Raw genomic sequence first — 24,327 nt, 5'->3', positions numbered from 1 at the left:
ATATTCAGACCTCAACATGTTTGCAATTAATCCACCAGCTCCTTCTCCGCTCTAGTGTATAACAGAGTATCAGAAACATCTGTCACTGTCACACCCTGATCTGTTTCACCTGTCCTTGTGATTGTCTCCACCCCCTCCAGGTGTCGCTTATTTTCCCCAGTGTATTTATCCCTGTGTTTCCTGTCTCTCTGTGCCAGTTCGTCTTGCATGTTTTTCATGTCAGCCAGCGTTTTTCCCGTTCTCCTGCTTCTTTTCTCTTTTTCTAGTCCTCCCGGTTTTGACCCTTGCCTGTTTTCTGGACTCCGTACCCGCCTGCCTGACCATTCTGCCTGCTTTGACCACGAGTCTGTCTGCCACTCTGTACCTCCTGGACTCTGAACTGGTTTTGACCTTTTGCCTGTCCATGAACATTCTCTTGCCTACCCCTTTTGGGATTGTTTAATAAATACCAAGACTCAAACCATCTGCCTCCCATGTCTGCATCTGGGTCTCGCCTTGTGTCCTTACTGTCCCTTTCTACTGTGAAAGACTTAGGCATGGTAGGCATGCATCGCAATCTCCTTTTACCCAATCATGTCATCTAAAGGAGCACTGCACTTCATTGCGCAAATCTGTGATAACTGTCTAAACATATTGAATTACTGTTCCAACATAGGCAATACACAAGTCAAGTTGCCCAGTATTTACATTAACCTCATCGACCTCAGGCTGTAGCAAATGTACTGTGTGCTGCAATGGAGTGTGGAAGCCAAACCTCAAAATGAGATCCGGATTGTCAAACAATTAGAACAGACAAACAAACAAACAGACAGACGCCAAACTTAGCTTGGACTGCATTCAGAAGAAACCCTTTTAAATTAGAAGAAATGTTTCACAATGAATCCCCCTGCACATGAACAGGCATGTATTGTTTTATTTCCTGTGTATGTACTGTATTCTTCAGGCTCATACACAGCCATCTGCGTCCCAGCTTGAAGTAGAGAGAGAGAGAGAGAGAGAGAGAGAGAGAGAGAGAGAGAGAGAGAGAGAGAGAGAGAGAGAGAGAGAGAGAGAGAGAGAGAGAGAGAGAGAGAGAGAGAGAGAGAGAGAGAGAGAGAGAGAGTATGGGTTTCAGATTAGTCAGAAAGGTCCTGATTTCACAGGAATATTTGTCACGTCTGTCTCTCTCTCTACAGCCTGAAGTCCTCAGGCTGTAGCACATGTACTGTGTGCTGCAATGGAGCGTGGAAGCCAAACCTCAAAATGAGATCCTGATTGTCAAACAATTAGAACAGACAAACAAACACACGCTCCACACACACTCAGACAGAGAGAGAGACAGCGCAAGAGAGAGAGAGGCAGAAAGACAGAAAGAAAGAGAGAGAGAGAGAGAGAGAGACACGAAGAGAGAAAGATAGAGAGAGAGACAGAGAGAGAGAGAGATGCACAGAGAGAGATACACAGAGAGAGAGAGAAAGAGAGAGAGAGAGAGAGACACAGAGAGAGAGAGAGACATAGAAAGAGAGAGAGAGAGAGAGAGAGAGAGAGAGAGAGAGAGAGAGAGAGAGAGAGAGAGAGAGAGAGAGAGAGAGAGAGAGAAAGAGAGGGAGAGAGAGAGCGGGAGTTAGAGGGAGAGAGATAGAGGGAGAGAGAGAGAGAAAGAGAGAGAAAGAAAGAGAGAGAGACAGAGAGAGAGAGACAGAGAGAGAGAGAGAGAGAGAGAGAGAGAGAGAGAGAGAGAGAGAGAGAGAGAGAGAGAGAGAGAAAGTGCGGGAGAGAGATGAGCAAGAGACAGAGAGCGACAGAGAGAGAGACAGAAGCTTCTAAAGCCATGACATAATTTTCTGGATTTTTCCCAGCTGTTTAAAGGCACAGTCAACTTAGTGTATGTAAACTTCTGACCCACTGGAATTGTGATACAGTGAATTATAAATGAAATAATCTGTCTGTAGACAATTGTTGGAAAAATGACTTGTGTCATCCACAAAGTAGATGCCCTAACCGACTTGCCAAAACTACAGTTTGTAAACAAGACATTTGTGGAGTGGTTGAAAAACGAGTTTTAACAACTCCAACCTAAGTGTATGTAAACTTCCGACTTCAACTGAACATTCATTTAATTATGTCATATGTTTTACCCCCTACACCACTTTCAATAACTTTGTAGAACAGTCTTGTATGCCAAATAGAATCAAATGCTTTTTGGAAGTCGATAAAGCAAGCGTATATTTTGGTGTTATTTTGGTGGACATGTTTATCTATCAGGGTCTGCAGGGTGTAAATATGATCAGTTGTGCGATGTTTTGGTATAAATCTAATTTGGCTTTTACTCAAGACATTGAGCTTATTAAGGAAGTTTTGAAATCTTACATTTATAATACTACAGAAAATCTTCCCCAGGTTACTGTTCACACAAATGCCTCTGTAATTGTTAGGGTCAAATTTGTCTCCGTTCTTAAAGATTGGAGTCCTTGATTCCAGATGTCAGGGAAATAACCTACACTCAGGTTCAAATTAAACAGTTCATATAGCCAATTTAAATTTGGAGTTAGTAAATTTCAGCATCTCATTTAGGATGCCATCAGGTCCGCATGCCTTTTTAAATTTGAGGGCCTGAAGTTTCTTATAGAGCTCCTGGTCAGTAAATGGGGAGTCCAATGGATTTTGATTGTCCTTTATAGCTTTTTCGAATCCATTCAACTTCTCATGAATTTGTCATTGCTCTGCATTTGTGTCAATTTGAACGGGGTTGTAGAGTGTTTTAAAATGGGTTGTCCATATGTCACCATTTTATATCGCGAATTCCTCTTGTTTCGATTTTTTAGAGTTATGTCCAATTTTGCCAGAAGTTGTTTGTGTTTATGGACTCATCAATTAGTGTCAGCTGCTTGCTGTTGTACTGTGCTTTTTTGGTTCTGAGTTTTAAAGTCACACAGTAATGAAGGCATAATTCACCATTTTTGGGGTCTCTGTGCTTTTGGTTGGATAGTGTTCTAAATTCTAGGTCCTCTCTCTATATCTCCCCCTCTCTCTCTCTGTCTGTCTTTCTATTTCTCTCCCTCTGTCTGTCTCGCTCTCTCACACGTCTGTCTCCCCGTTCAGTTCGTTCCATAAGCAGCATGACAAACTAGGTTACTTTCTCTCCCAATGAGGAGTGAGAATGGAAAAATAGTAGGAGGGGTATGTCAGCAGTGTGTTGTTCTGGTTGTGATGACTGGAATTGAGCGCCCTCTGTGTGTGTGTGTGTGTGTGTGTGTGTGTGTGTGTGTGTGTGTGTGTGTGTGTGTGTTGTTTGAAGGTGTCGGCTTAAGCTTTACCAGCTGGAGTTAAATGAGTGTGTGTGTGTGTGTGTGTGAGTATACGTGTGTGTGTGTGTGTGTGTGTGTGTGTGTGTGTGTGTGTGTGTGTGTGTGTGTGTGTGTGTGTGTGTGTGTGTGTGTGTGTGTGTGTGTGTGTGTGTGTGTGTGTGTGTGTGTGTGTGTGTGTGTGTGTGTGCGTGTATATGTGTGTGTGTATGCGTGTGTGTATGTGTGTGTGTGTGCATGTGTATGTGTGTGTGCGTGTGTATGTGATGTTTGCGTGGGTATATGAATGTGTGTTTGTGTGTGTGAAAATGTGTGTGTGCGAGTATATGTGTGTGTGTGTGTGTGTGTGTGTGTGTGTGTGTGTGTGTGTGTGTGTGTGTGTGTGTGTGTGTGTATGATGGAAGCATACTCACGTCACCATTCGGGAACACTGCGTGCCCCAGGAGCAGGGGTGGTAGTCAGGCTTGACGTAGGTCTCCACTCCATCCTCCACCACACAGCTCACTGTCTTCTTCACTACATACGCACACCAGTTTCTACAGCGAGGGAGAGAGAGAGTCAGTCATATACATTCATACTGTACATACGCACACTGTAACGATCGTCGTAGGTGGAATTAGACCAAGGTGCAGCGTGGTACGTGTTCAAGCTTCTTTATTAAAACCAAACACCAAACAAAACAACAAAAGAACAACGAACGTAACGTCTTGAAGGCTCACCAGAAAAAACAACATCCCACAACCTAAAGTGGCAAAATAGGCTGCCTAAGTATGATTCCCAATCAGAGACAACGATAGACAGCTGTCCCTGATTGAGAACCATACCCGGCCAAAACGTAGAATCACAAATCATAGAAATAAAGAACATAGAATGCCCACCCCAAATCACACTCTGACCAAACCAAATAGAGACATAAAAAGGCTCTCTAAGGTCAGGGCGTGACACACACCAGTTTCCACAGGGAGGGAGAGGGAGAGGGAGGTTTGAGGGTCAGTCATATACAGTTGAAGTCGGAAGTTAACATACACTTAGGTTGGAGTCATTAAAACTCGTTTTTCAACCACTCCACAAATGTCTTGTTAACAAACTATAGTTTTGGCAAGTCGGTTAGGACATCTACTTTGTGCATGACACAAGTCATTTTTCCAACAATTGTTTACAGACAGATTATTTCACTTATAATTCACTGTATCGCAATTCCAGTGGATCAGAAGTTTACATACACTAAGTTGACTGTGCCTTTAAACAGCTTGGAAAATCCAGAAAATGTCATGGCTTTAGAAGCTTCTGATAGGCTAATTGACATAATTTGAGTCAATTAGAGGTGTACCTGTGGATGTATTTCAAGGCCTACCTACAAACTCAGTGCATCTTTGCTTGACATCATGGGAAAATCAAAAGAAATCAGCCAAGACCTCAGAAAAAAAATTGTAGCCCTCCACAAGTCTGATTCATCCTTGGGAGCAATTTCCAAACGCCTGAAGGTACCACGTTCATCTGTACAAACAATAGTACGCAAGTATAAACACCATGGGACCACGCAGCCGTCATACTGCTCAGGAAGGAGACGCGTTCTGTCTCCTAGAGATGAACGTACTTTGGTGCGAAAAGTGAAAATCAATCCCAGAACAACAGCAAAGGACCTTGTGAAGATTCTGGAGGAAACAGGTACAAAAGTATCTATATCCACAGTAAAACGAGTCCTATATCGACATAACCTGAAAGACTGCTCAGCAAGAATAAGCCACTGCTCCAAAACCTCCATAAAAAAAGCCAGACTACGGTTTGCAACTGCACATGGGGACAAAGATCGTACTTTTTGGAGAAATGTCCTCTGGTCTGATGAAACAAAAATAAAACTGTTTGGCCATAATGACCATCATTATGTTTGGAGGGAAAAGGGGGAGGCTTGCAAACCGAAGAACACCATCCCAACCGTGAAGCACGGGGGTGGCAGCATCATGTTGTGGGGGTGCTTTGCTGCAGGAGGGACTGGTGCACTTCAAAAAATAGATTGCATCATGAGGAAGGAATATTATGTGGATATATTGAAGCAACATCTCAAGACATCAGTCAAGAAGTTAAAGCTTGGTCGCAAATGGGTCTTCCAAATGGACAATGACCCCAAGCATACTTCCAAAGTTGTGGCAAAATGGCTTAAGGAAAACAAAGTCAAGGTATTGGAGTGGCCATTACAAAGCCCTGACCTCAATCCCATAGAAAATGTGTGGGCAGAACTGAAAAAGTGTGTGATTCAGTTACACCAGCTCTGTCAGGAGGAATGGGCCAAAATTCACCCGAATGATTGTTGGCAGCTTGTGGAAGGCTACCCGAAACGTTTGACCCAAGTTAAACAAACTTAAAGGCAATGCTACCAAATACTAATTGAGTGTATGTAAACTTCTGACCCACTGGGAATGTGATGAAAGAAATAAAAGCTGAAATAAATCATTCTCTCTACTATTATTCTGACATTTCACATTCTTAAAATAAAGTGGTGATCCTAACTGACCTAAAATAGGGAATTTTTACTAGGATTAAATGTCAGGAATTGTGAAAAACTGAGTTTAAATGTATTTGGCTAAGGCGTATGTAAACTTCTGACTTCGACTGTATATGTTAGCCGGTGTCAGATGAAGGCCCAAAAAATAGTCAACGATTCCAGTCACCCAAGTCATAGACTGTTCTCTCTGCTACCACACGGCAAGCGGTACGGGACCACCAAGTCTAGGACCAAAAATCCCCTGAACAGCTTCTACCCCCAAGCCATAAGACTGCTGAACAATTAATCAAATGGCCACCCAGACTATTTACATTTGATTATCTATGCATAGTCACTTTACAAATGACCTCTACTAACCTGTACCCCCGCACATTGACTCGGTATAACCTCGTTATTGTTATGTCATTTTCTTGTGTTACTTTTAGATATGTTTTTCTTTATTTGTCACTAGTTTATTTAGTAAATATTTTCTTAACACTCTTTCTTGAACTGCGTTGTTGGGTTAAGGGCTTGGGTAAGTAAGCATTTCACGGTAAGGTCTACACCTGTTGTATTCGGCGCACTTGACAAATACATTTTGATATATTTTTTTATTTAGTTGCATGTGTGCTTCCATTCTTGCTCAAAAGGCATATGTGTGCACGTGTGTGTGTGTGTCATAGGAACGTGACATAGCTCTGGCACAGTACTCCACGGTCTGTGCCAGATGTATGGTCTGCAGCTGTGGGGAAATAGCAGAGGTGGGACCAAGTCACTATTATTCAAGTCACAAGGTCTGAGTCTCACGTAGAACGGGTCCAAGACTCGAGTCCAAGTCGTGCATTCTAAGAGCATGTCAAGCCGACTCTCAAGTGAAGTAAAAATCTCTACATGTAGATTGACCAACTATACACAGGCAATAGCCCAATAGAAATTGCCTGTGTATCAGGCTCAACCGGTCCTATCTGAATGGACAAACGTAGAGAAACCAAATGGAATCTGTCTAACAGGAGCTCAAACTGGTAGGCCTACGTACTGGTAGGCCCTCGGGACCATACAGTTACCCAATTGGCAATTACAACCAATAAATTGGTTCTAAATCCATTGTTACATTGATACATTTGTCTTAATCAGACTATTTCAACAGCATGCAATCATTTTCTCTTATTCAATGTTCTGACTCCAAAGCGTGACGCGCGCAGGCCACATGGCCTATTTCAATGATCCACTGAGGCTTTGCACTGCTCCTATTATGCACAACATAAAATGAGCGAGACATAGGACACAGACACATGGAACTCCGACCATAACCCGGAGGGAAAAAAAAAACATTCAATGAAAAAAAAAACACAACTTCTACCTCATGAGTCTACTGAATGTTCTATAAACAGTGTGCTCACTCAGAGGTAATAAATAGTTGGCTAAATGAAAATGTATTGTAGGCCTATCAAACATGAAACAGAAGTGTCTAGGTGTTGCAGTAAACGGTACGGGAGATGGAATGAGGAAAATCGCTGTCAATCATTGTCGTATTAGATAGAAGGTAGATTTACAGCATGGGGCCGCATGCATTTAAACGTGTGAAACCAACAGCAAACGTTTGAACAAGAGAAACAAACACTCCAATTGTTAAATACCAGTAGGCTATGATAGTAATTCTTGCCACATTTCTGGTGAGCTTGCAAAGTAAACAATTAATATTCTTGATTACCAAACATTTATTTATTATGGCAATCCTCTCTTCCTACAATTTGACATATGTGTTGTACCCGATCCTATAGCTGTACAGCAAATCAGCAATCTGCTCTCTAGCTCACCCGACCTGTGTTGATTGACAGTTTGCTTGTCCAATCAGAGTGCCGAGTGTGTGTTTCACTAGACAATCTTATGTATTTTTTTTTTTTACAAGGGCGATGCTGCGGCTACAGTCTCTGGCTTCCTGTAGAGAAATCCGCGTGGACTCTGTGACACAAAATGAGTGACGAAACATTACAAAACCTGTCCAAATAATTTCAAGTCATCAGTCTCAAGTCAAAGTCGAGTCCCGAGACTTGAGGCTCCAAGTTCAAGTCACGTCTCAAGTTATCTATTTTCTATCAAGTTGAGTCTCAAGCCATAAAATGTGTGACTGGAATCAGATTGGGGTCCAAGTCATGTGACTTGAGTCCACAATTCTGGGAAATAGGTCAAAGGTCATTGCTGATGTAAGGCTGCAGCCCTGGCCTTGAGGCTGCAAGCGAGGTGGGGTCAAAGCGATCATAGTGCCTCTGCGGTTCTGGGTCATACAGATAGGAAATGAGGGGCGTTTGAAATCAGAGCTTGACGATATACAATAGCTGGCCACTGCAGACCACACGGAGCAGACCACACGGAGCAGACCACACACAGGTCTAACCCCAGTCTGAAAACCAATCCCTATGCTTTTTAGATGAGTAGATTAGTACTTAGTATAACTGAACAAAGGTCATAGTTGTAAGAAATATGGTGGAAGCTTGACTAAGTCCTTCGAAAAACCATGTGGAACCTACATCATGTTGCTTACATCTTTCCCATTCTATCAGATCTACAGACACAGGAGGAGTAGAGACACGGGGTTGTTTAGGACTGAGCAACAGACATGGGGTTGTTTAGGACTGAGCAATAGACATGGGGTTGTTTAGGACTGAGCAACAGACATGGGGTTGTTTTGGACTGAGCAATAGACATGGGGTTGTTTTGGACTGAGCAATAGACATGGGGTTGTTTTGGACTGAGCAATAGACATGGGGTTGTTTTGGACTGAGCAATAGACATGGCCCGTCGTTGCTCACACAAAGACACAAAGCACAATCTGGGAATGTGTTTGGGAATCTGTTAATGAATCTGCACGATGCCAAAGTCGGTCAGTAAAGTAAGACACAGTTTATCACGCTATTGTTTTGACATTAGAAAGGGTTGTCGTTGTTAGAGCCAAGATGGCTGCCTCCACTGGGGCAGTTTCACAAGATGAGTTTCACAAGATGATTAACACTGATTGTTGTGACACTGAGTCACTCTGCCACACAGTACGCATTTAGTGGTCTGAGTGAGAGCATGCTGTGGTGCAGAGAAAGACAAGCGGGAAAAAAAGAGAAAGATAGAGATAGAGGGATGGTTTTGGGAGGATATTACATCATTGCCAAATGTTTATAATTTTAAAATGAGGCTTGTTACACTCCACTGTCCCAGTGTCTTCTAGTGTCCCAGTGTCTTCTAGTGTCCCAGTGTCTTCTAGTGTCCCAGTGTCTTCTAGTGTCCCAGTGTCGTCTAGTGTCCCAGTGTCTTCTATTGTCCCAGTATCGTCTAGTGTCCCAGTGTCTTCTAGTGTCCCAGTGTCGTCTAGTGTCCCAGTGTCGTCTAGTGTCCCAGTGTCTTCTATTGTCCCAGTATCGTCTAGTGTCCCAGTATCTTCTAGTGTCCCAGTGTCGTCTAGTGTCCCAGTATCTTCTAGTGTCCCAGTGTCTTCTAGTGTCCCAGTGTCTTCTAGTGTCCCAGTGTCGTCTAGTGTCCCAGTGTCGTCTAGTGTCCCAGTGTCGTCTAGTGTCCCAGTGTCGTCTAGTGTCCCAGTGTCGTCTAGTGTCCCAGTGTCTTCTAGTGTCCCAGTGTCTTCTAGTATCCCAGTATTGTCTAGTGTCCCAGTGTGTTTCTAGTGTCCCAGTGTCTTCTAGTGTCTCAGTATCGTCTAGTGTCTCAGTGTCGTCTAGTGTCCCAGTGTCATCTAGTGTCCCAGTATCTTCTAGTGTCCCAGTGTCTTCTAGTGTCCCAGTGTCGTCTAGTGTCCCAGTGTCGTCTAGTGTCCCAGTGTCGTCTAGTGTCCCAGTGTCGTCTAGTGTCCCAGTGTCGTCTAGTGTCCCAGTGTCGTCTAGTGTCCCAGTGTCGTCTAGTGTCCCAGTGTCGTCTAGTGTCCCAGTATCATCTAGTGTCCCAGTGTCTTCTAGTGTCCCAGTGTCTTCTAGTGTCCCAGTGTCGTCTAGTGTCCCAGTGTCGTCTAGTGTCCCAGTGTCGTCTAGTGTCCCAGTGTCGTCTAGTGTCCCAGTATCATCTAGTGTCCCAGTGTCTTCTAGTGTCCCAGTGTCTTCTAATGTCTCAGTATCGTCTAGTGTCTCAGTGTCGTCTAGTGTCCCAGTGTCTTCTAGTGTCCCAGTGTCTTCTAGTGTCCCAGTGTCTTCTAGTGTCCCAGTGTCTTCTAGTGTCCCAGTGTCTTCTAGTGTCCCAGTGTCGTCTAGTGTCCCAGTGTCTTCTAGTGTCCCAGTGTCGTCTAGTGTCCCAGTGTCGTCTAGTGTCCCAGTGTCGTCTAGTGTCCCAGTGTCTTCTAGTGTCCCAGTGTCGTCTAGTGTCCCATTGTCGTCTAGTGTCCCAGTGTCTTCTAGTGTCCCAGTGTGTTTCTAGTGTCCCAGTGTCTTCTAGTGTCTCAGTATCGTCTAGTGTCTCAGTGTCGTCTAGTGTCCCAGTGTCGTCTAGTGTCCCAGTGTCGTCTAGTGTCCCAGTGTCGTCTAGTGTCCCAGTGTCGTCTAGTGTCCCAGTATCATCTAGTGTCCCAATATCGTCTAGTGTCCCAGTGTCGTCTAGTGTCCCAGTGTTGTCTAGTGTTCCAGTATCGTCTAGTGTCCCAGTGTCTTCTAGTGTCCCAGTGTCGTCTAGTGTCCCAGTGTCGTCTAGTGTCCCAGTATCGTCTAGTGTCCCAGTATCGTCTAGTGTCCCAGTGTCTTCTAGTATCCCAGTATCGTCTAGTGTCCCAGTGTCTTCTAGTATCCCAGTATTGTCTAGTGTCCCAGTGTGTTTCTAGTGTCCCAGTGTCTTCTAGTGTCCCAGTTTCGTCTAGTGTCCCAGTGTCGTCTAGTGTCCCAGTGTCGTCTAGTGTCCCAGTGTGGTCTAGTGTCCCAGTATCGTCTAGTGTCCCAGTGTCTTCTAGTGTCCCAGTGTGGTCTAGTGTCCCAGTGTCGTCTAGTGTCCCAGTGTCTTCTAGTGTCCCAGTGTGTTTCTAGTGTCCCAGTGTGGTCTAGTGTCCCAGTGTCTTCTAGTGTCCCAGTATCGTCTAGTGTCCCAGTGTCCTCTAGTGTCCCAGTGTCTTCTAGTGTCCCATTGTCTTCTAGTGTCCCAGTATCGTCTAGTATCCCAGTATCGTCTAGTGTCCCAGTGTCTTCTAGTGTCCCAGTGTCTTCTAGTGTCCCAGTGTCTTCTAGTGTCCCAGTATCGTCTAGTATCCCAGTGTCTTCTAGTGTCCCATTGTCCTCTAGTGTCCCAGTGTCTTCTAGTGTCCCATTGTCTTCTAGTGTCCCAGTGTCTTCTATTGTCCCAGTATCGTCTAGTATCCCAGTGTCTTCTAGTGTCCCAGTGTCCTCTAGTGTCCCAGTGTCTTCTAGTGTCCCATTGTCTTCTAGTGTCCCAGTATCGTCTAGTATCCCAGTATCGTCTAGTGTCCCAGTGTCTTCTAGTGTCCCAGTGTCTTCTAGTGTCCCAGTATCATCTAGTGTCCCAGTGTCTTCTAGTGTCCCAGTGTGTTTCTAGTGTCCCAGTGTGTTTTAGTGTCCCAGTGTCTTCTAGTGTCCCAGTGTCTTCTAGTGTCCCAGTGTCTTCTAGTGTCCCAGTGTGTTTCTAGTGTCCCAGTGTGTTTTAGTGTCCCGTTGTTTGCATAAAGTTATGGAACGGGGTGGTTTCAATGGGCCCAGTCTCACCATTGAATATCTGAGCATTTTTGTTTGGTTCAGAACAGTTCCTACTGTGTTCCTGGTGTTGTGTTCTCTGTCAGTGTTCTGGTTCAGTGTTCTGTCCCAGTCAGTTGCGTGAACTAAAACGTACAGCGGTAAAGATGCACCACAACCTATCACTGGGAGATGATGGGGAGCTATGTTGCACAACAGATCACAACAATCAACTTTTTACTGCCTGGCTGCAACTGTATCTCAGTGTTATATTGGTTCCAACCTGGCGTTCCGTTCCAGTGTTCTGTCCCACGGTTCCGTCCCGGTGTTCCGTCCCGGTGTTCCATCCCGGCGTTCCATCCCGGCGTTTGTGGACATTTGTGGAGTGGTTGAAAAACGAGTTTTAATGACTCCAACCTAAGTGTATGTAAACTTCCGACTTCAACTGTAGGTCCTGGATGGCAGGAAGCTTGGCCCCAGTGATGTACTGGGCCGTACGCACTACCCTCTGTAGCGCCTTAAGGTCAGATGCCGAGCAGTTGCCATACCAGGTGGTGATGCAACAGGTCAGGATACTCTCGATGGTGCAGCTGTAGAACTTTTTGAGGATCTGGGGACCCATGTCTAATCTTTTCAGTCTCATGAGGGGGAAAAGGTGTTGTCGTGCCCTCTTCACAACTGTCTTGGTGTGTTTGGTCCATGATAGTTCGTTGGTGATGTACACACCAAGGAACTTGAAACTCTCGATCCGCTCCACTTAAGCCCCGTCGATGTTAATGGGGGCCTGTTCGGCCCTCCTTTTCCTATAGTCCACGATCAGCTCCTTTGTCTTGCTCAAATTGAGGGAGAGGTTTTTGTCCTGGCAACACACTGCCAGGTCTCTGACCTCCTCCCTATAGGCTGTCTGTTTTCGGTGATCATGCCTACCACTGTTGTGTCGTCAGCAAACATAATGATGGTGTTGGAGTCGTGCTTGGCCACGCAGTCATAGATGAACAAGGAGTTCAGGAGGGGACTAAGCACACACACCTGAGGGGCTCCAGTGTTGAAGATCAGTGTGGCAGATGCAGACACACACATACGCACACACACACACGCGCACACACACACACACACACAAAACACACACACACACACACACACACACACACAAACACACTCTCAGGTACAGTGGCGGCTTATCCATTAAGGCATTAGGATTTCATCAGATGATTTTGGACCTTCCTGGGCAATAAAATGAACGCCCGGGTCTTCTGGGACTGCTCTATCAGGTACTGAACCGATGACGCAAGAGCAATAGCAAATTGCAATGAACTTGTAAATAAATAATTATGACAGTCAATGGAAGCCTGTGACCTGAACTGGACATCTACAACCATCAACATTTGAAGGACTGAGGGATACACCATCTATAACCTTCTCCTGGATCTGGTAGGACAAACAATCAAGGCTCTGTGGCCGTGCCAAATTCGCAACACAGTTTTTACTTCCCCTGTGTAAGATCCTTGCTAGTGGGACACGCTACCAGTAGCTAGCTTGCTAGCTTGCATGCCAATTTCAACTGTAACTACATGTACATTTTCCATGATTAAAACATGTGTGACTTGCGACAGCTCTTTGAAAGTATTTTTGAGGTAGTGGAAGAAGTTTAAAACGTTTTACTTAAGTGGTGAAATATAGTCAACAGTAAATATATTTTAATATCTGATCTGATTACTTTGATAGACTATATACACCTTATTACTTTGGACTGTGAGGAAGTTAGATCACATATTTAAACACCAATAACTACACTAGGACTACTACACTTTTCAGTTGTTTGTAAAAAGTGTAATTATTTTTGTTAACGCCGTTACTAAAACAGATTTAACGTTTGATCAGTATGAGATATTTTTGTTTCCGATTTCCGATTTGATTAACAGAAAAGTAGACAAAGTTGTCATACCTTAACTTTTTGTCTAACAAAGTTAGGAAAGTTGTTTATAAAAAGTTAGAGAAAATGTTATCGATGCGGTTACTTAAACAGCTGTAACGTTTGATCGGTACCAGATAATGATGGTCTGATTTCTTTATTTCAACAACAGAGGGAGATTGAATATGCTGTACCTTTCTGTGTAAGTTGTTGGGAAAGCGTTCAAAGTAGCTGATTTTTGTCAAAAGGTGCATTGTTTAGAGTGAATAGAATAGAATGTTGTGAGGGAGGATGTCACAATGGGACCTTGAGAATGCTGAGGAAATCCCATGAAAGTGGATGAAGGACAAAAAGAAGAACAAAAAGCTTAATACACTGAACAAAAATATAAAACACAACATATAAAGTGTTGGTTCCATGTTTAATGAGCTGAAATAAAAGATCCCAAACATTTTCCATACGCACAAAAAAGATTATTTCTCTCAAATGTTGTGCACACATTTGTTTACGTTCCTGTTAGTGAGCATTTCTCCTTTGACAAGATAATCCATCCACCGGACAGGTGTGGCATATCAAGAAGCTGATTAAACAGAATGACCATTACACAGGTGCACCTTGTGCTGGGGAAAATAAAAGGGCACTCTTAAAAGTGTAGTTTTGTCACACAACACAATGCCACAGAACACAACGTTTTGAGGGAGAGTACAGTTGGCATGCTGACTGCAGGAATGTCCACCAGAGCTGTTGCCAGAGAATTGAATGTTAATTGCTCTACCATACTGTAAGCTGCCTCCAATGTTTTTTTGAGAATTTGGCAGCACGTCCAACCGGCCTCACAAACGCAGACCACGTGTAATCACGCCAGCCCAGGACCATCACATCCGGCTTCACATGTTTGGGAAACTCTGGATCGACGTGTACGACAGCATGTTCTAGTTCCCGCCAATATCCAGCAACTTCGCACATCTTTTGAAGAGGAGTGGGACAATATTCCACAGGAAACATTCAACATCCTGATCAACTCTATGCGAAGGAGATGTGTCGCGCTTCATGAGGCAAATGGTGGTCACACCAGATACTGACTGGTTTTCTGATCCACGCCCCTACCTTTTTCTTTAACTTCTTGAAGCTAGGGGGCAGAATTTCTATGTTTGGAAAAATAACGTTCCCAATGTAAGCTGCCTATTTCTCAGGTCCAGATGCTAGAATATGCATATAATTGACAGAGTAGGATAGAAAACACTCTAAAGTTTCCAAAACTGTCAAAATAGTGTCTGTGAGTATAACAGAACTGATTTTGCAGGCAAAAACCTGAGGAAATCCAACCCGGAAGTGACTCTTATTTTGAACAATCACTGTTCCATTGCCTGCCTTTCGTCCATTTAAAGGGATATCAACCAGATTCCCTCAGGGTGTGAACAGTCTTTAGACATAGTTTCAAGCTTCTATTCTGAAAAATGAGCGAGATTTATCAAATCGCGTCAGTGGATAGACGGATGTCCTTCCATTAGTTCATGCGCGCGACACTGGTCGCTCAACATTTCCTTCTCTCCTGTATTGAATAGTTTACAGTCCGGTTGAAATATTATCAATTATTTATGTTAAAAACAACCTGAGGATTCATTATTAAAAACGTTTGACATGTTTCTACGAACTGTACGGATACTATTTGGAATTTTCGTCTGTCGTTCATGACTGCACGAGCCTGTTGATTTCTGAACATAACGCACCAACCAAATGAAGGTTTTTGGATATAAAAATAATATTTATCGAACAAAAGGAAGATTTATTGTGTAACTGGGAGTCTCGTGAGTGCAAACATCTGAAGATCATCAAAGGTAAGCGATTCATTTGATTGCTTTTCTGGCTTTCGTGACCAATCTACATTGCTGCTAGCTGTTCGTAATGTTTTGTCTAGTGATCGATAAACTCACAAACGCTTGGATTGCTTTTGCTGTAAAGCATATTTTCAAAATCTGACACGATAGGTGGGGGAGAGAGGGGGGAGGGGAGCGGAAGAAGGGGAGAGAGAGAGGAGGGGGAGAGGGGGGGAGCGAGGGAGGGGAAGGGGAGAGAGAGAGGAGGGGGAGAGAGGGGGGAGGGGAGCGAGGGAGGGGAAGGGGAGAGAGAGAGGAGGGGGAGAGAGGGGGGAGGGGAGCGAGGGAGGGGAAGAAGGGGAGAGAGAGAGGAGGGGGAGAGAGGGGGGAGGGGAGCGAGAGGGATGGGAGAGAGAGGGGGGAGCGCGGAAGAGAGAATGAGGGATGGGAGAAAGAGAGAGAAGGGGGGAGAGAGTGACAGAGGGGGAGGGGAGAGAGTCAAGAGAGAGAGTCGAGGTCATGAGCAGATGAGCTCCTGTATTTTTCAGCATCTTCTTTAAAAAAAAGATAGATTTAGAAAAACAAGGACATATACAGGATACTGCCCTCTACAACATAACCTTCACTCCAAATAAAAACTCAAAACCTACCACCTGATTTTGGAAGGAATTACGGAATCACATGGAAGGCTTACAACTGACAAAGATTATTATTCCAAAGCTATACATCAAACGCTCTGGAAAACAACAGAAACCTGAAAACACCATCCAACCTGGAACTGAGTGAATAATGTTCAGTCTGAAGCTATATTTTATTTCCAAAAGCCAAGAAGAAAAATACACTACAATAATATATTGTACTTTATAAGGACTGAATGTTAAATTAAGGCTACCAAGCTTGATGCAACTTCAATTAGCACTGAGGTGTCAAGTGAGAGGTGTCAAAGCCCTTGAGCCCAACAACGGCAGCAGAGTCACACAGTCTACTCCAACCAAATGGAGAGGCCCTAGAAGCTGCCTCCCGCTGTTCAGAGGTAATTAAAATACAGTACCCTGTTGATGTAAAGAATGATAAGGCATGAAAAAAGTACAAAATGAAGCTCCTTATGGAAAATAAAGAGACACTTTTTGTTGACTATTATAAAAATGGGAACATCAGCATCCTCATCTTCCACACAGACCATCTCCTGGCATGACACAGTGCTATATTAACCAGACCATCCCCTGGCATGGCACAGTGCTATATTAACCAGACCATCCCCTGGCATGGCACAGTGCAATATTAACCAGACCCTCCCCTGGCATGGCACAGTGCAATATTAACCAGACCATCCTCTGGCATGGCACAGTGCTATATTAACCTGTTTGGGCTGCAGGGGCAGTATTGAGTAGCCTGGATAAAAGGTGCCCATTTCAAACGGCCTCGTACTCAATTCTTGCTCGTACAATATGCATTTTATTATTACTATTGGATAGAAAACACTCTCTAGTTTCTAAAACCGTTTGAATTATATCTGTGAGTAAAACAGAACTCATTTTGCAGCAAACTTCCTGACAGGAAGTGGAAAATCTGAAATCGATGCTCTGTTCTAGGGCGTGCCTATAAATGTCCTTGATATATATCAGTATACATGCACTTCATACGTCTTCCACTAGATGTCGACAGGCAGTGAGAGAAGAAATGGAGTGTATAACTTGATCTGGGGTCGAATAAAAGCTCTTTGTATGACGTGTCACCAGTTTCCTGTTTTCTGGAGCGCGCGAGAAGGGACCTGGTATTGCCTTTTGTAAAGCTGTCGTTATAGACGACTAATATCTCCGGCTTTGATTTTATTTGATAAATGTGACAATATCATCGTAAAGTATGTTTTTTCAATATAGTTTTATTAGATTATTGAAATTTTTTCGGGACGTTAGGCGTGTTGCTTTGTCTGCGTATGTTCAGGAAGGAGAGCTTCGCGCCACTTTGCTAGCTTTCCGTGCTAATTGACTGGAGAAGAGGACATTCTAAATCCAAACAACGATTGTTCTGGACAAAGGACCCCTTGTACAACATTCTGATGGAAGATCATCAAAAGTAGGACCCATTTTATGATGTTATTTCATATATCTGTCGTACATGTGTACTAGTAGTTTGCGGCCAGGTTTTGGGCACGCTCTCGCCATAACGTAAACTGCATATCGTAATGAAGTTATTTTTAGAATTCTAACACGGCGATTGCATTAAGAACTAGTGTATCTATCATTTCCTATACAACATGTATTTTTTAGTTATGTTTATGAATAGTTATTTGGTCAGAATATGTGAGTGTCAGAAAAATATCCGGACGTTGTGGGAAAAAGTGGCTACGTTAGCACAATGTATAACCACTGATTCCAGCTCTAAATATGCACATTTCCGAACAAAACATAAGTGTATGTATAACCTGATGTTATAGGACTGTCATCTGATGAAGCTTATCAAGGTTAGTCAAAAATTATATATCTTTTGCTGGTTTGTTACGATCGCTAACTTTTGCTGCTGGGGAATGGCTTGTGTTTCTGGCTATTGTGGTAAGCTAATATAATGCTATATTGTGTTTTCGCTGTAAAACACTTAAGAAATCGGAAATATTGGCTGGAATCACAAGATGCCTGTCTTTCATTTGCTGTACACCATGTATTTTCAGAAATGTTTTATGATGAGTATTTAGGTATTTGACGTTGGTGTCTGTAATTACTCTGGCTGCTTCGGTGCTATTTCTGACGGTAGCTGTGATGGTAGCTGCAATGTAAAACTGATTTATAGCTCAAATATGCACATTTTTCGAACAAAATATAGATTTATTGAATAACATGTTATAAGACTGTCATCTGATGAAGTTGTTTCTTGGTTAGTTTGGTTGGTTCTTGGTTAGTTAGGTTGGTTTTGTGCATGCTACCTGTGCTGTGAAAAATGTCTGTCCTTTTTTGTATTTGGTGGTGAGCTAACATAAATATACGTGGTGTTTTCGCTGTAAAACATTTTAAAAATCGGACATGTTGGCTGGATTCAAAAGATGTTTATCTTTCAAATGCTGTATTGGACTTGTTAATGTGTGAAAGTTAAATATTTCTAAAAAATATATTTTGAATTTCGCGCCCTGTACTTGAGCTGGCTGTTGTCATAAGTGTACCGACCTCGGGCTTGCAGCCAGAAGAAGTTAACCAGACCCTCCCCTGGCATGGCACAGTGCAATATTAACCAGACCATCTCCTGGCATGGCACAGTGCAATATTAACCAGACCATCCCCTGGCATGGCACGGTGCTATATTAGTACACTACCCCTCTGTTAAGAGTGTTATCTTGGGGTGTTACCTTGGGGTGGAAACTCAGGATACTAGACAACAAGGACTCTGAGTCAGCTAATATAAATCTCTGTAAGTCTGCAACAGTATTGATACAGGGCAACACATTTGTTTTACTCACTGCTTTAGCACACTCCAGCATCCCTCATGTCCTTGCCGTGTCTGAATCCTGGCTTAAGAAGGCCACCAAAAATTCTGAGATTTCCATACCAAACTACAACATTTTCCGTCAAGATAGAACTGCCAAAGGGGGAGGAGTTGCAATCTACTCCAGAGATAGCCCAAACAGTTCGAGCTTCTAATTTTAATAATGAATCTCTTCAAAAAAAAGTCTCTCACTGTTTCCGCCTGTTATAGACCCCCCTCAGCTCCCAGCTGTGCCCTGGACACCATATGTAAATTGATTGCCCCCCATCTATCTTCAGAGTTCGTTCTGTTAGGTGACCTAAACTGGGATATGCTTAACACCCCAGCAGTCCTACAATCTAAGCTAGATGCCCTCAATCCCACACAAATTATCAAGGACACCACCAGGTACAACCAACCCTAAATCCGTAAACATGGGCACTCTCATAGATATTATCCTGACCAACTTGCCCTCCAAATACACCTCTGCTGTTTTCAATCAGGATCTCAGCGATCCCTGCCTCATTGCATACATCCGCTATGGGTCCGCGGTCAAACATCACTGTCAAACGCTCCCTAAAACACTTCTGCGAGCAGGCCTTTCTAATCGACCTGGCACGGGTATCCTGGAAGGATATTGAACTCATCCAGTCAGTCGAGGATGCCTGGTCGTTCTTTAAAAGTAATTTCCTCACCATCTTAAATAAGCATGCCCCTTTCAAAAAATGTAGAACTAAGAACAGATATAGCCCTTGGTTCACTCCAGACCTGACTGTCCTTGACCAGCACAAAAACATCCTGTGGCGGACTGCAATAGCATCGAATAGTCCCCGTGATATGCAACTGTTCAGGGAAGTCAAGCAAAGGCTAGCTTTTTCAAACAGAAATGTGCATCCTGTAGCTCTAACTCCAAAAACTTTTGGGACACTGTAAGGTCCATGGAGAACAAGAGCACCTCCTCCCAGCTGCCAACTGCACTGAGGCTAGGTAACACGGTCACCACCGATAAATCCATGATAATCGAAAATTTCAATAAGCATTTCTCTACGGCTGGCCATGCTTTCCTCCTGGCTACCCCAACCCCGGCCAACAGCTCCGCACCCCCAGCAGCTACTTTCCCGAGCCTCCCCAGCTTCTCCTTCACCCAAATCCAGATAGCAGATGCTCTGAAAGAGCTGCAAAACCCGGAACCGTACAAATCAGCTGGGCTAGACAATATGGACCCTCTCTTTCTAAAACTATCCGCCGCCAATGTTGCAACACCTATTACCAGTCTGTTCAACCTCTCGTATCATCCAAGATCCCTAAAGATTGGAAAGCTGCCCGGTCATCCCCCTCTTCAAAGGGGGAGACACTCTAGACCCAAACTTTTATAGACCTATATCCATCCTGCCCTGCCCGTCTAAAGTCTTCGAAAGCCAAGTTAATAAACAGATCACTGACCATTTCGAATCCCACCGTACCTTCTCCGCTGTGCAATCCGGTTTCGGAGCTGGTCATGGGTGCACCTCAGCCACGCTCAAGGTACTAAACGACATCATAACTGCCATCGATAAAAGACAGTGCTTTGCAGAAGTCTTCATCGACCTGGCCAAGGCTTTCGACTCTGTCAATCACCGTATTCTTATCGGCAGACTCAATAGCCTTGGTTTCTCAAATGACTGCCTCGCCTGGTTCACCAACTACTTCGCAGACAGAGTTCAGTGTGTCAAATCGGAGGGCCTGTTACCTGGACCTCTGGCAGTCTCTATGGGGGTACCACAGGGTTCAATTCTCGGGCCGACTCTTTTCTCTGTATATATCAACGATGTCGCTCTTGCTGTGGGTGATTCCCTGATCCACCTCTACGCAGACGACACCATTCTGTATACATCTGGCCCTTCTTTCTGTTTGCTGCCCACACCCTCCTGCCCGACTAGCATCACTACTCTGGACGGTTCTGACCTAGAATATGTGGACAACCACAAATACCTAGGTGTCTGGCTAGACTGTAAACTCTCCTTCCAGACTCATATCAAACATCTCCAATCGAAAATCAAATCTAGAATCGGCTTTCTATTTCGCAACAAAGCCTCCTTCACTCACGCTGCCAATCTTACCCTAGTAAAACTGACTATCCTACCGATCCTCGACTTCGGCGATGTCATCTACAAAATAGATTCCAATACTCTACTCAGCAAACTTGATGCAGTCTATCACAGTGCCATCCGTTTTGTTACCAAAGTCCCTTATACCACCCACCACTGCGACCTGTATGCTGTAGTCGGCTGGCCCTTGCTACATATTCGTCGCCAGACCCACTGGCTCCAGGACATCTATAAGTCTATGCTAGGTAGGCTTCGCCTTACCTCAGCTGACTGCTCACGATAACAACACCCACCCGTAGTATGCGCTCCAGCAGGTATATCTCACTGGTCATCCCCAAAGCCAGCACCTCCTTTGGTCACCTTTCCTTCCAGTTCTCTGCTGCCAGTGACTGGAACGAATTGCAAAAATCGCTGAAGCTGGAGACTTACATTTCCCTCACTAACTTTAAACATCAGCTATCTGAGCAGCTAACCGATCGCTGCAGCTGTACATAGTCCATCTGTAAATAGCCCTCCCAACCTACCTACCTCGTCCCCATATCGTTAATATTTACTTTGCTGCTCTTTTTCACACCAGTATCACTACTTACACACCATCATCTGCTCAACATCATCTGCTCATTTATCACTCCAGTGTTAATCTGCTAAATTGTAATTACTTTGCTACTATGACCTATTTATTGCCTTACCTCCTCACGCCATTTGCACACACTGTATATAGACTTTCTTTTTTTCTATTGTGTTACTGACTGTACGCTTGTTTATTCCGTGTGTAACTCTGTGTTGTTGCTTGTGTCGCACTACTTTGCTTTATCTTGGCCAGGTCACAGTTTTAAATGAGAACTTGTTCTCAACTTGCTTACCTGGTTAAATAAAGGTGAAAAAACACACACACAAAAACAGGTTTCAGCTGGATTTTCACAGAATCAGAGAATTAGCTCAGCAGGAGAAGCTCTGCCTTGAGAAAGATAAGACAACAGTCCAGCACAACAACACCCCCTTAACCAGACCCAGAGAGCTGGCGGTGGAGAGAGACACAGCAGCAGGAGAAGAAGAACAGAGCACTAGAGGAGAGGATCAGACTGCTGGAGGAGAGAGTGAAGGGGATGGCGTGGAACAGAGAACAACCCACTAGCCACCCCCGCAGAGAAGCCAGCAGAACAGCCCACCTCAGCTCCTGACAAATGTATCGACACCACAGCAGAACAGTCCACCCCAGACCCTGACCATAGCCTCGACATCACAGACACATCACAGACAGAACCATGAAGAACCCCAAGCGCAGGGGATCTCACCCCCTCTAAGCACCCCCCCCCCCCCCCTGTCAGCCAACCTGATAGCCCTCCTGACAACCCCCCCCCCACTGAGAACATACACAAGACACAGATTGTACTCCTTATGGACTCAAATGGGAAATATATACAAGAAAAATAGCTTTTTCCCAAACACACTGTGTCTAAACTCTGGTGTCCAAAAACCCTGCGATCCCTAGACCTTCTGTCTGAGGACCAAATAGGTTCACCCAGCCACATAATAATACACACAGGCACAAACAACCTGAGAGCACAGTAGGAAAGGGTGGCCACAGCACTGAAGGGAGTGATTGAAAAAGCTTCTTCTACTTTCCCCAACGCACAAGTGGTTATATCCACCCTGCTATCACGAAAATATTTCCACCCAGCTACCATACAGCGGGTAAACGCAAGTTTCCTGTGACTGTGCCTCAAATCCAAATGTTTACCTGGCCCACCACTCCACCCTGGACTTGAACAGCCTTTATGACCAGGTCCACCTATACAAGGCAGCAGTGCCCACGTTTATGACCAGGTCCACCTATACAAGGCAGCAGTGCCCACCTTCGCCCGGAACCAGGCAAAAAGGCCCAACCCCCACTCTTACACAAGCCCAAGTCAATGGCATGTACCAGATGCTCTGCTCACACTTTCTGGCCAGAGGCCAAACCACACAACCAACAACTGGACACTTTAAGGAACACAAACCCTTCCCTCATCCTGGAAAATCCTAGGCCTGAGGTCATCTGCCTTTGGCCTAAAGAGCAGGAACCTGGACTTCATCAAAGAAATCAGAAATACAGACATTGTCATCCTACAAGAAACATGGTATAGTGGTGACGGACCCACTGGTTTCCCTCTAGGTTACAGAGAGCTGGTAGTCCCATTGACCAAACTACCAGGTGTGAAACAGGGGACGGACTCAGGGGGTATGCTAATTTGGTATAGAGCAGACCTAACTCACTCTATTAAATTCATCAAAACAGGAACATTTTACATTGGCTAGAAATTCAAAAGGAAATGATCTTAACAGAGAAGAATATCCTCCTGTGTGCTTTAATGAATACAGCTTATCCATCCTGGAGGGGGAAATCAATCATTTCCAGGCCCAGGGACATGTACTAGTCTGTGGCAACCTAAATGCCAGAACCGGACAAGAACCTGACACCCTCAGAACACAGGAGGACAAACGTCTGCCTGGAGGTGACAGCATTCCCTCCCCCATATGACCCCCTAGGCACAACTATGACAACATAACCAACATAAACGAGTCACGACTTCTGCAGCTCTGTTGCATGCTGGGTATGTACATAGTCAACGGTAGGCTTCGAGTGGAGTCCTATAGCTCATCTCTTGGCAGTAGTACTGTAGACTACTTTATCACTGACCTCTACCCAAAGTCACTCAGAGCGTTCACAATAAGCCCACTGACACCACTATCAGATCACAGGAAAATCACAGTCTACTTGAACAGAGCAATACTCAATCATGAGGCATCAAAGCCAAAGGAACTGAGTAATATTAACAAATGCTATAGATGGAAGGAAAGTAGTGTGGACACCTACCAAAAAACTATTAGGCAACAACAAATTAAATTCCTTTTAGACAACTTCCTGGACAAAACGTTCCACTGCAATAGTAAAGGTTTAAACTTGGCAGTAGAAAATCTAAACAATATATTTGACCTCTCAGCTTCCCTATCAAATCAAAAAAAATCTACCAGAAAACTGAAGAAAATGAACAACAATGACAAATGGTTTGATGAAGAATGCAAAAACCTAAGAAATAAATTGAGAAACTTGTCCAACCAAAAACATAGAGACCCAGAAAATCTGAGTCTACGCCTTCACTATGGTGAATCACTAAAACAATACAGAAATCCCCTATGGAAAAAGAAGGAACAGCACGTCACAAATCAGCTCAATGTAATTGAAGAATCCATAGACTCTAACCACTTCTGGGGAAATTGGAAAACATGAAACAAACAACAACACAAATAATTATCTATCCAAAATGGAGATATTTGGTAAACCTCTTCTCCAATGTTTTTGGCTCTATAACAAAGAACAAAAAACAAAAACATATACATGATCAAATACAAATCTTAGAATCAACTATAAAAGACTATTCTCCAATTACATTGAATGAACTACAGGACAAAATAAAAACCCTCCAACCCAAAAAGGCCTGTGGTGTTGATGGTATCTTCAATGAAATTGTAAAATATACAGACAACAAATTCCAATTGGCTATACTTAAATTATTTTACATCATCCTCAGCACTGGCATCTTCCCCAATATTTGGAACCAAGGACCCCAATCCACAAAAGTGGAGACATA

The 24,327-nt window shown here is 44.0% G+C and overlaps 1 protein-coding gene across 1 annotated transcript in view; it reads right to left on the bottom strand.

Annotated features, from left to right (window-relative positions):
* The window catches only part of LOC120022987 (EMILIN-1-like), an 85,331-nt gene that overhangs the window by 10,818 nt on the left and 50,186 nt on the right, over window positions 1-24,327 (bottom strand). Inside the window, exon 2 of the mRNA XM_038966938.1 lies at window positions 3,698-3,820. Coding sequence (XP_038822866.1) covers window positions 3,698-3,820 — 123 coding nt within the window. The remainder of the gene's footprint in view (window positions 1-3,697; window positions 3,821-24,327) is intronic.

The sequence above is a fragment of the Salvelinus namaycush genome, chromosome 28 (genome assembly GCF_016432855.1).
Source record: "Salvelinus namaycush isolate Seneca chromosome 28, SaNama_1.0, whole genome shotgun sequence".
Classification (NCBI taxonomy): Eukaryota; Metazoa; Chordata; class Actinopteri; order Salmoniformes; family Salmonidae; genus Salvelinus; species Salvelinus namaycush.
Note: the sequence above shows the minus strand (reverse complement) of the source record. Positions and strands in the feature narration are given on the sequence as shown.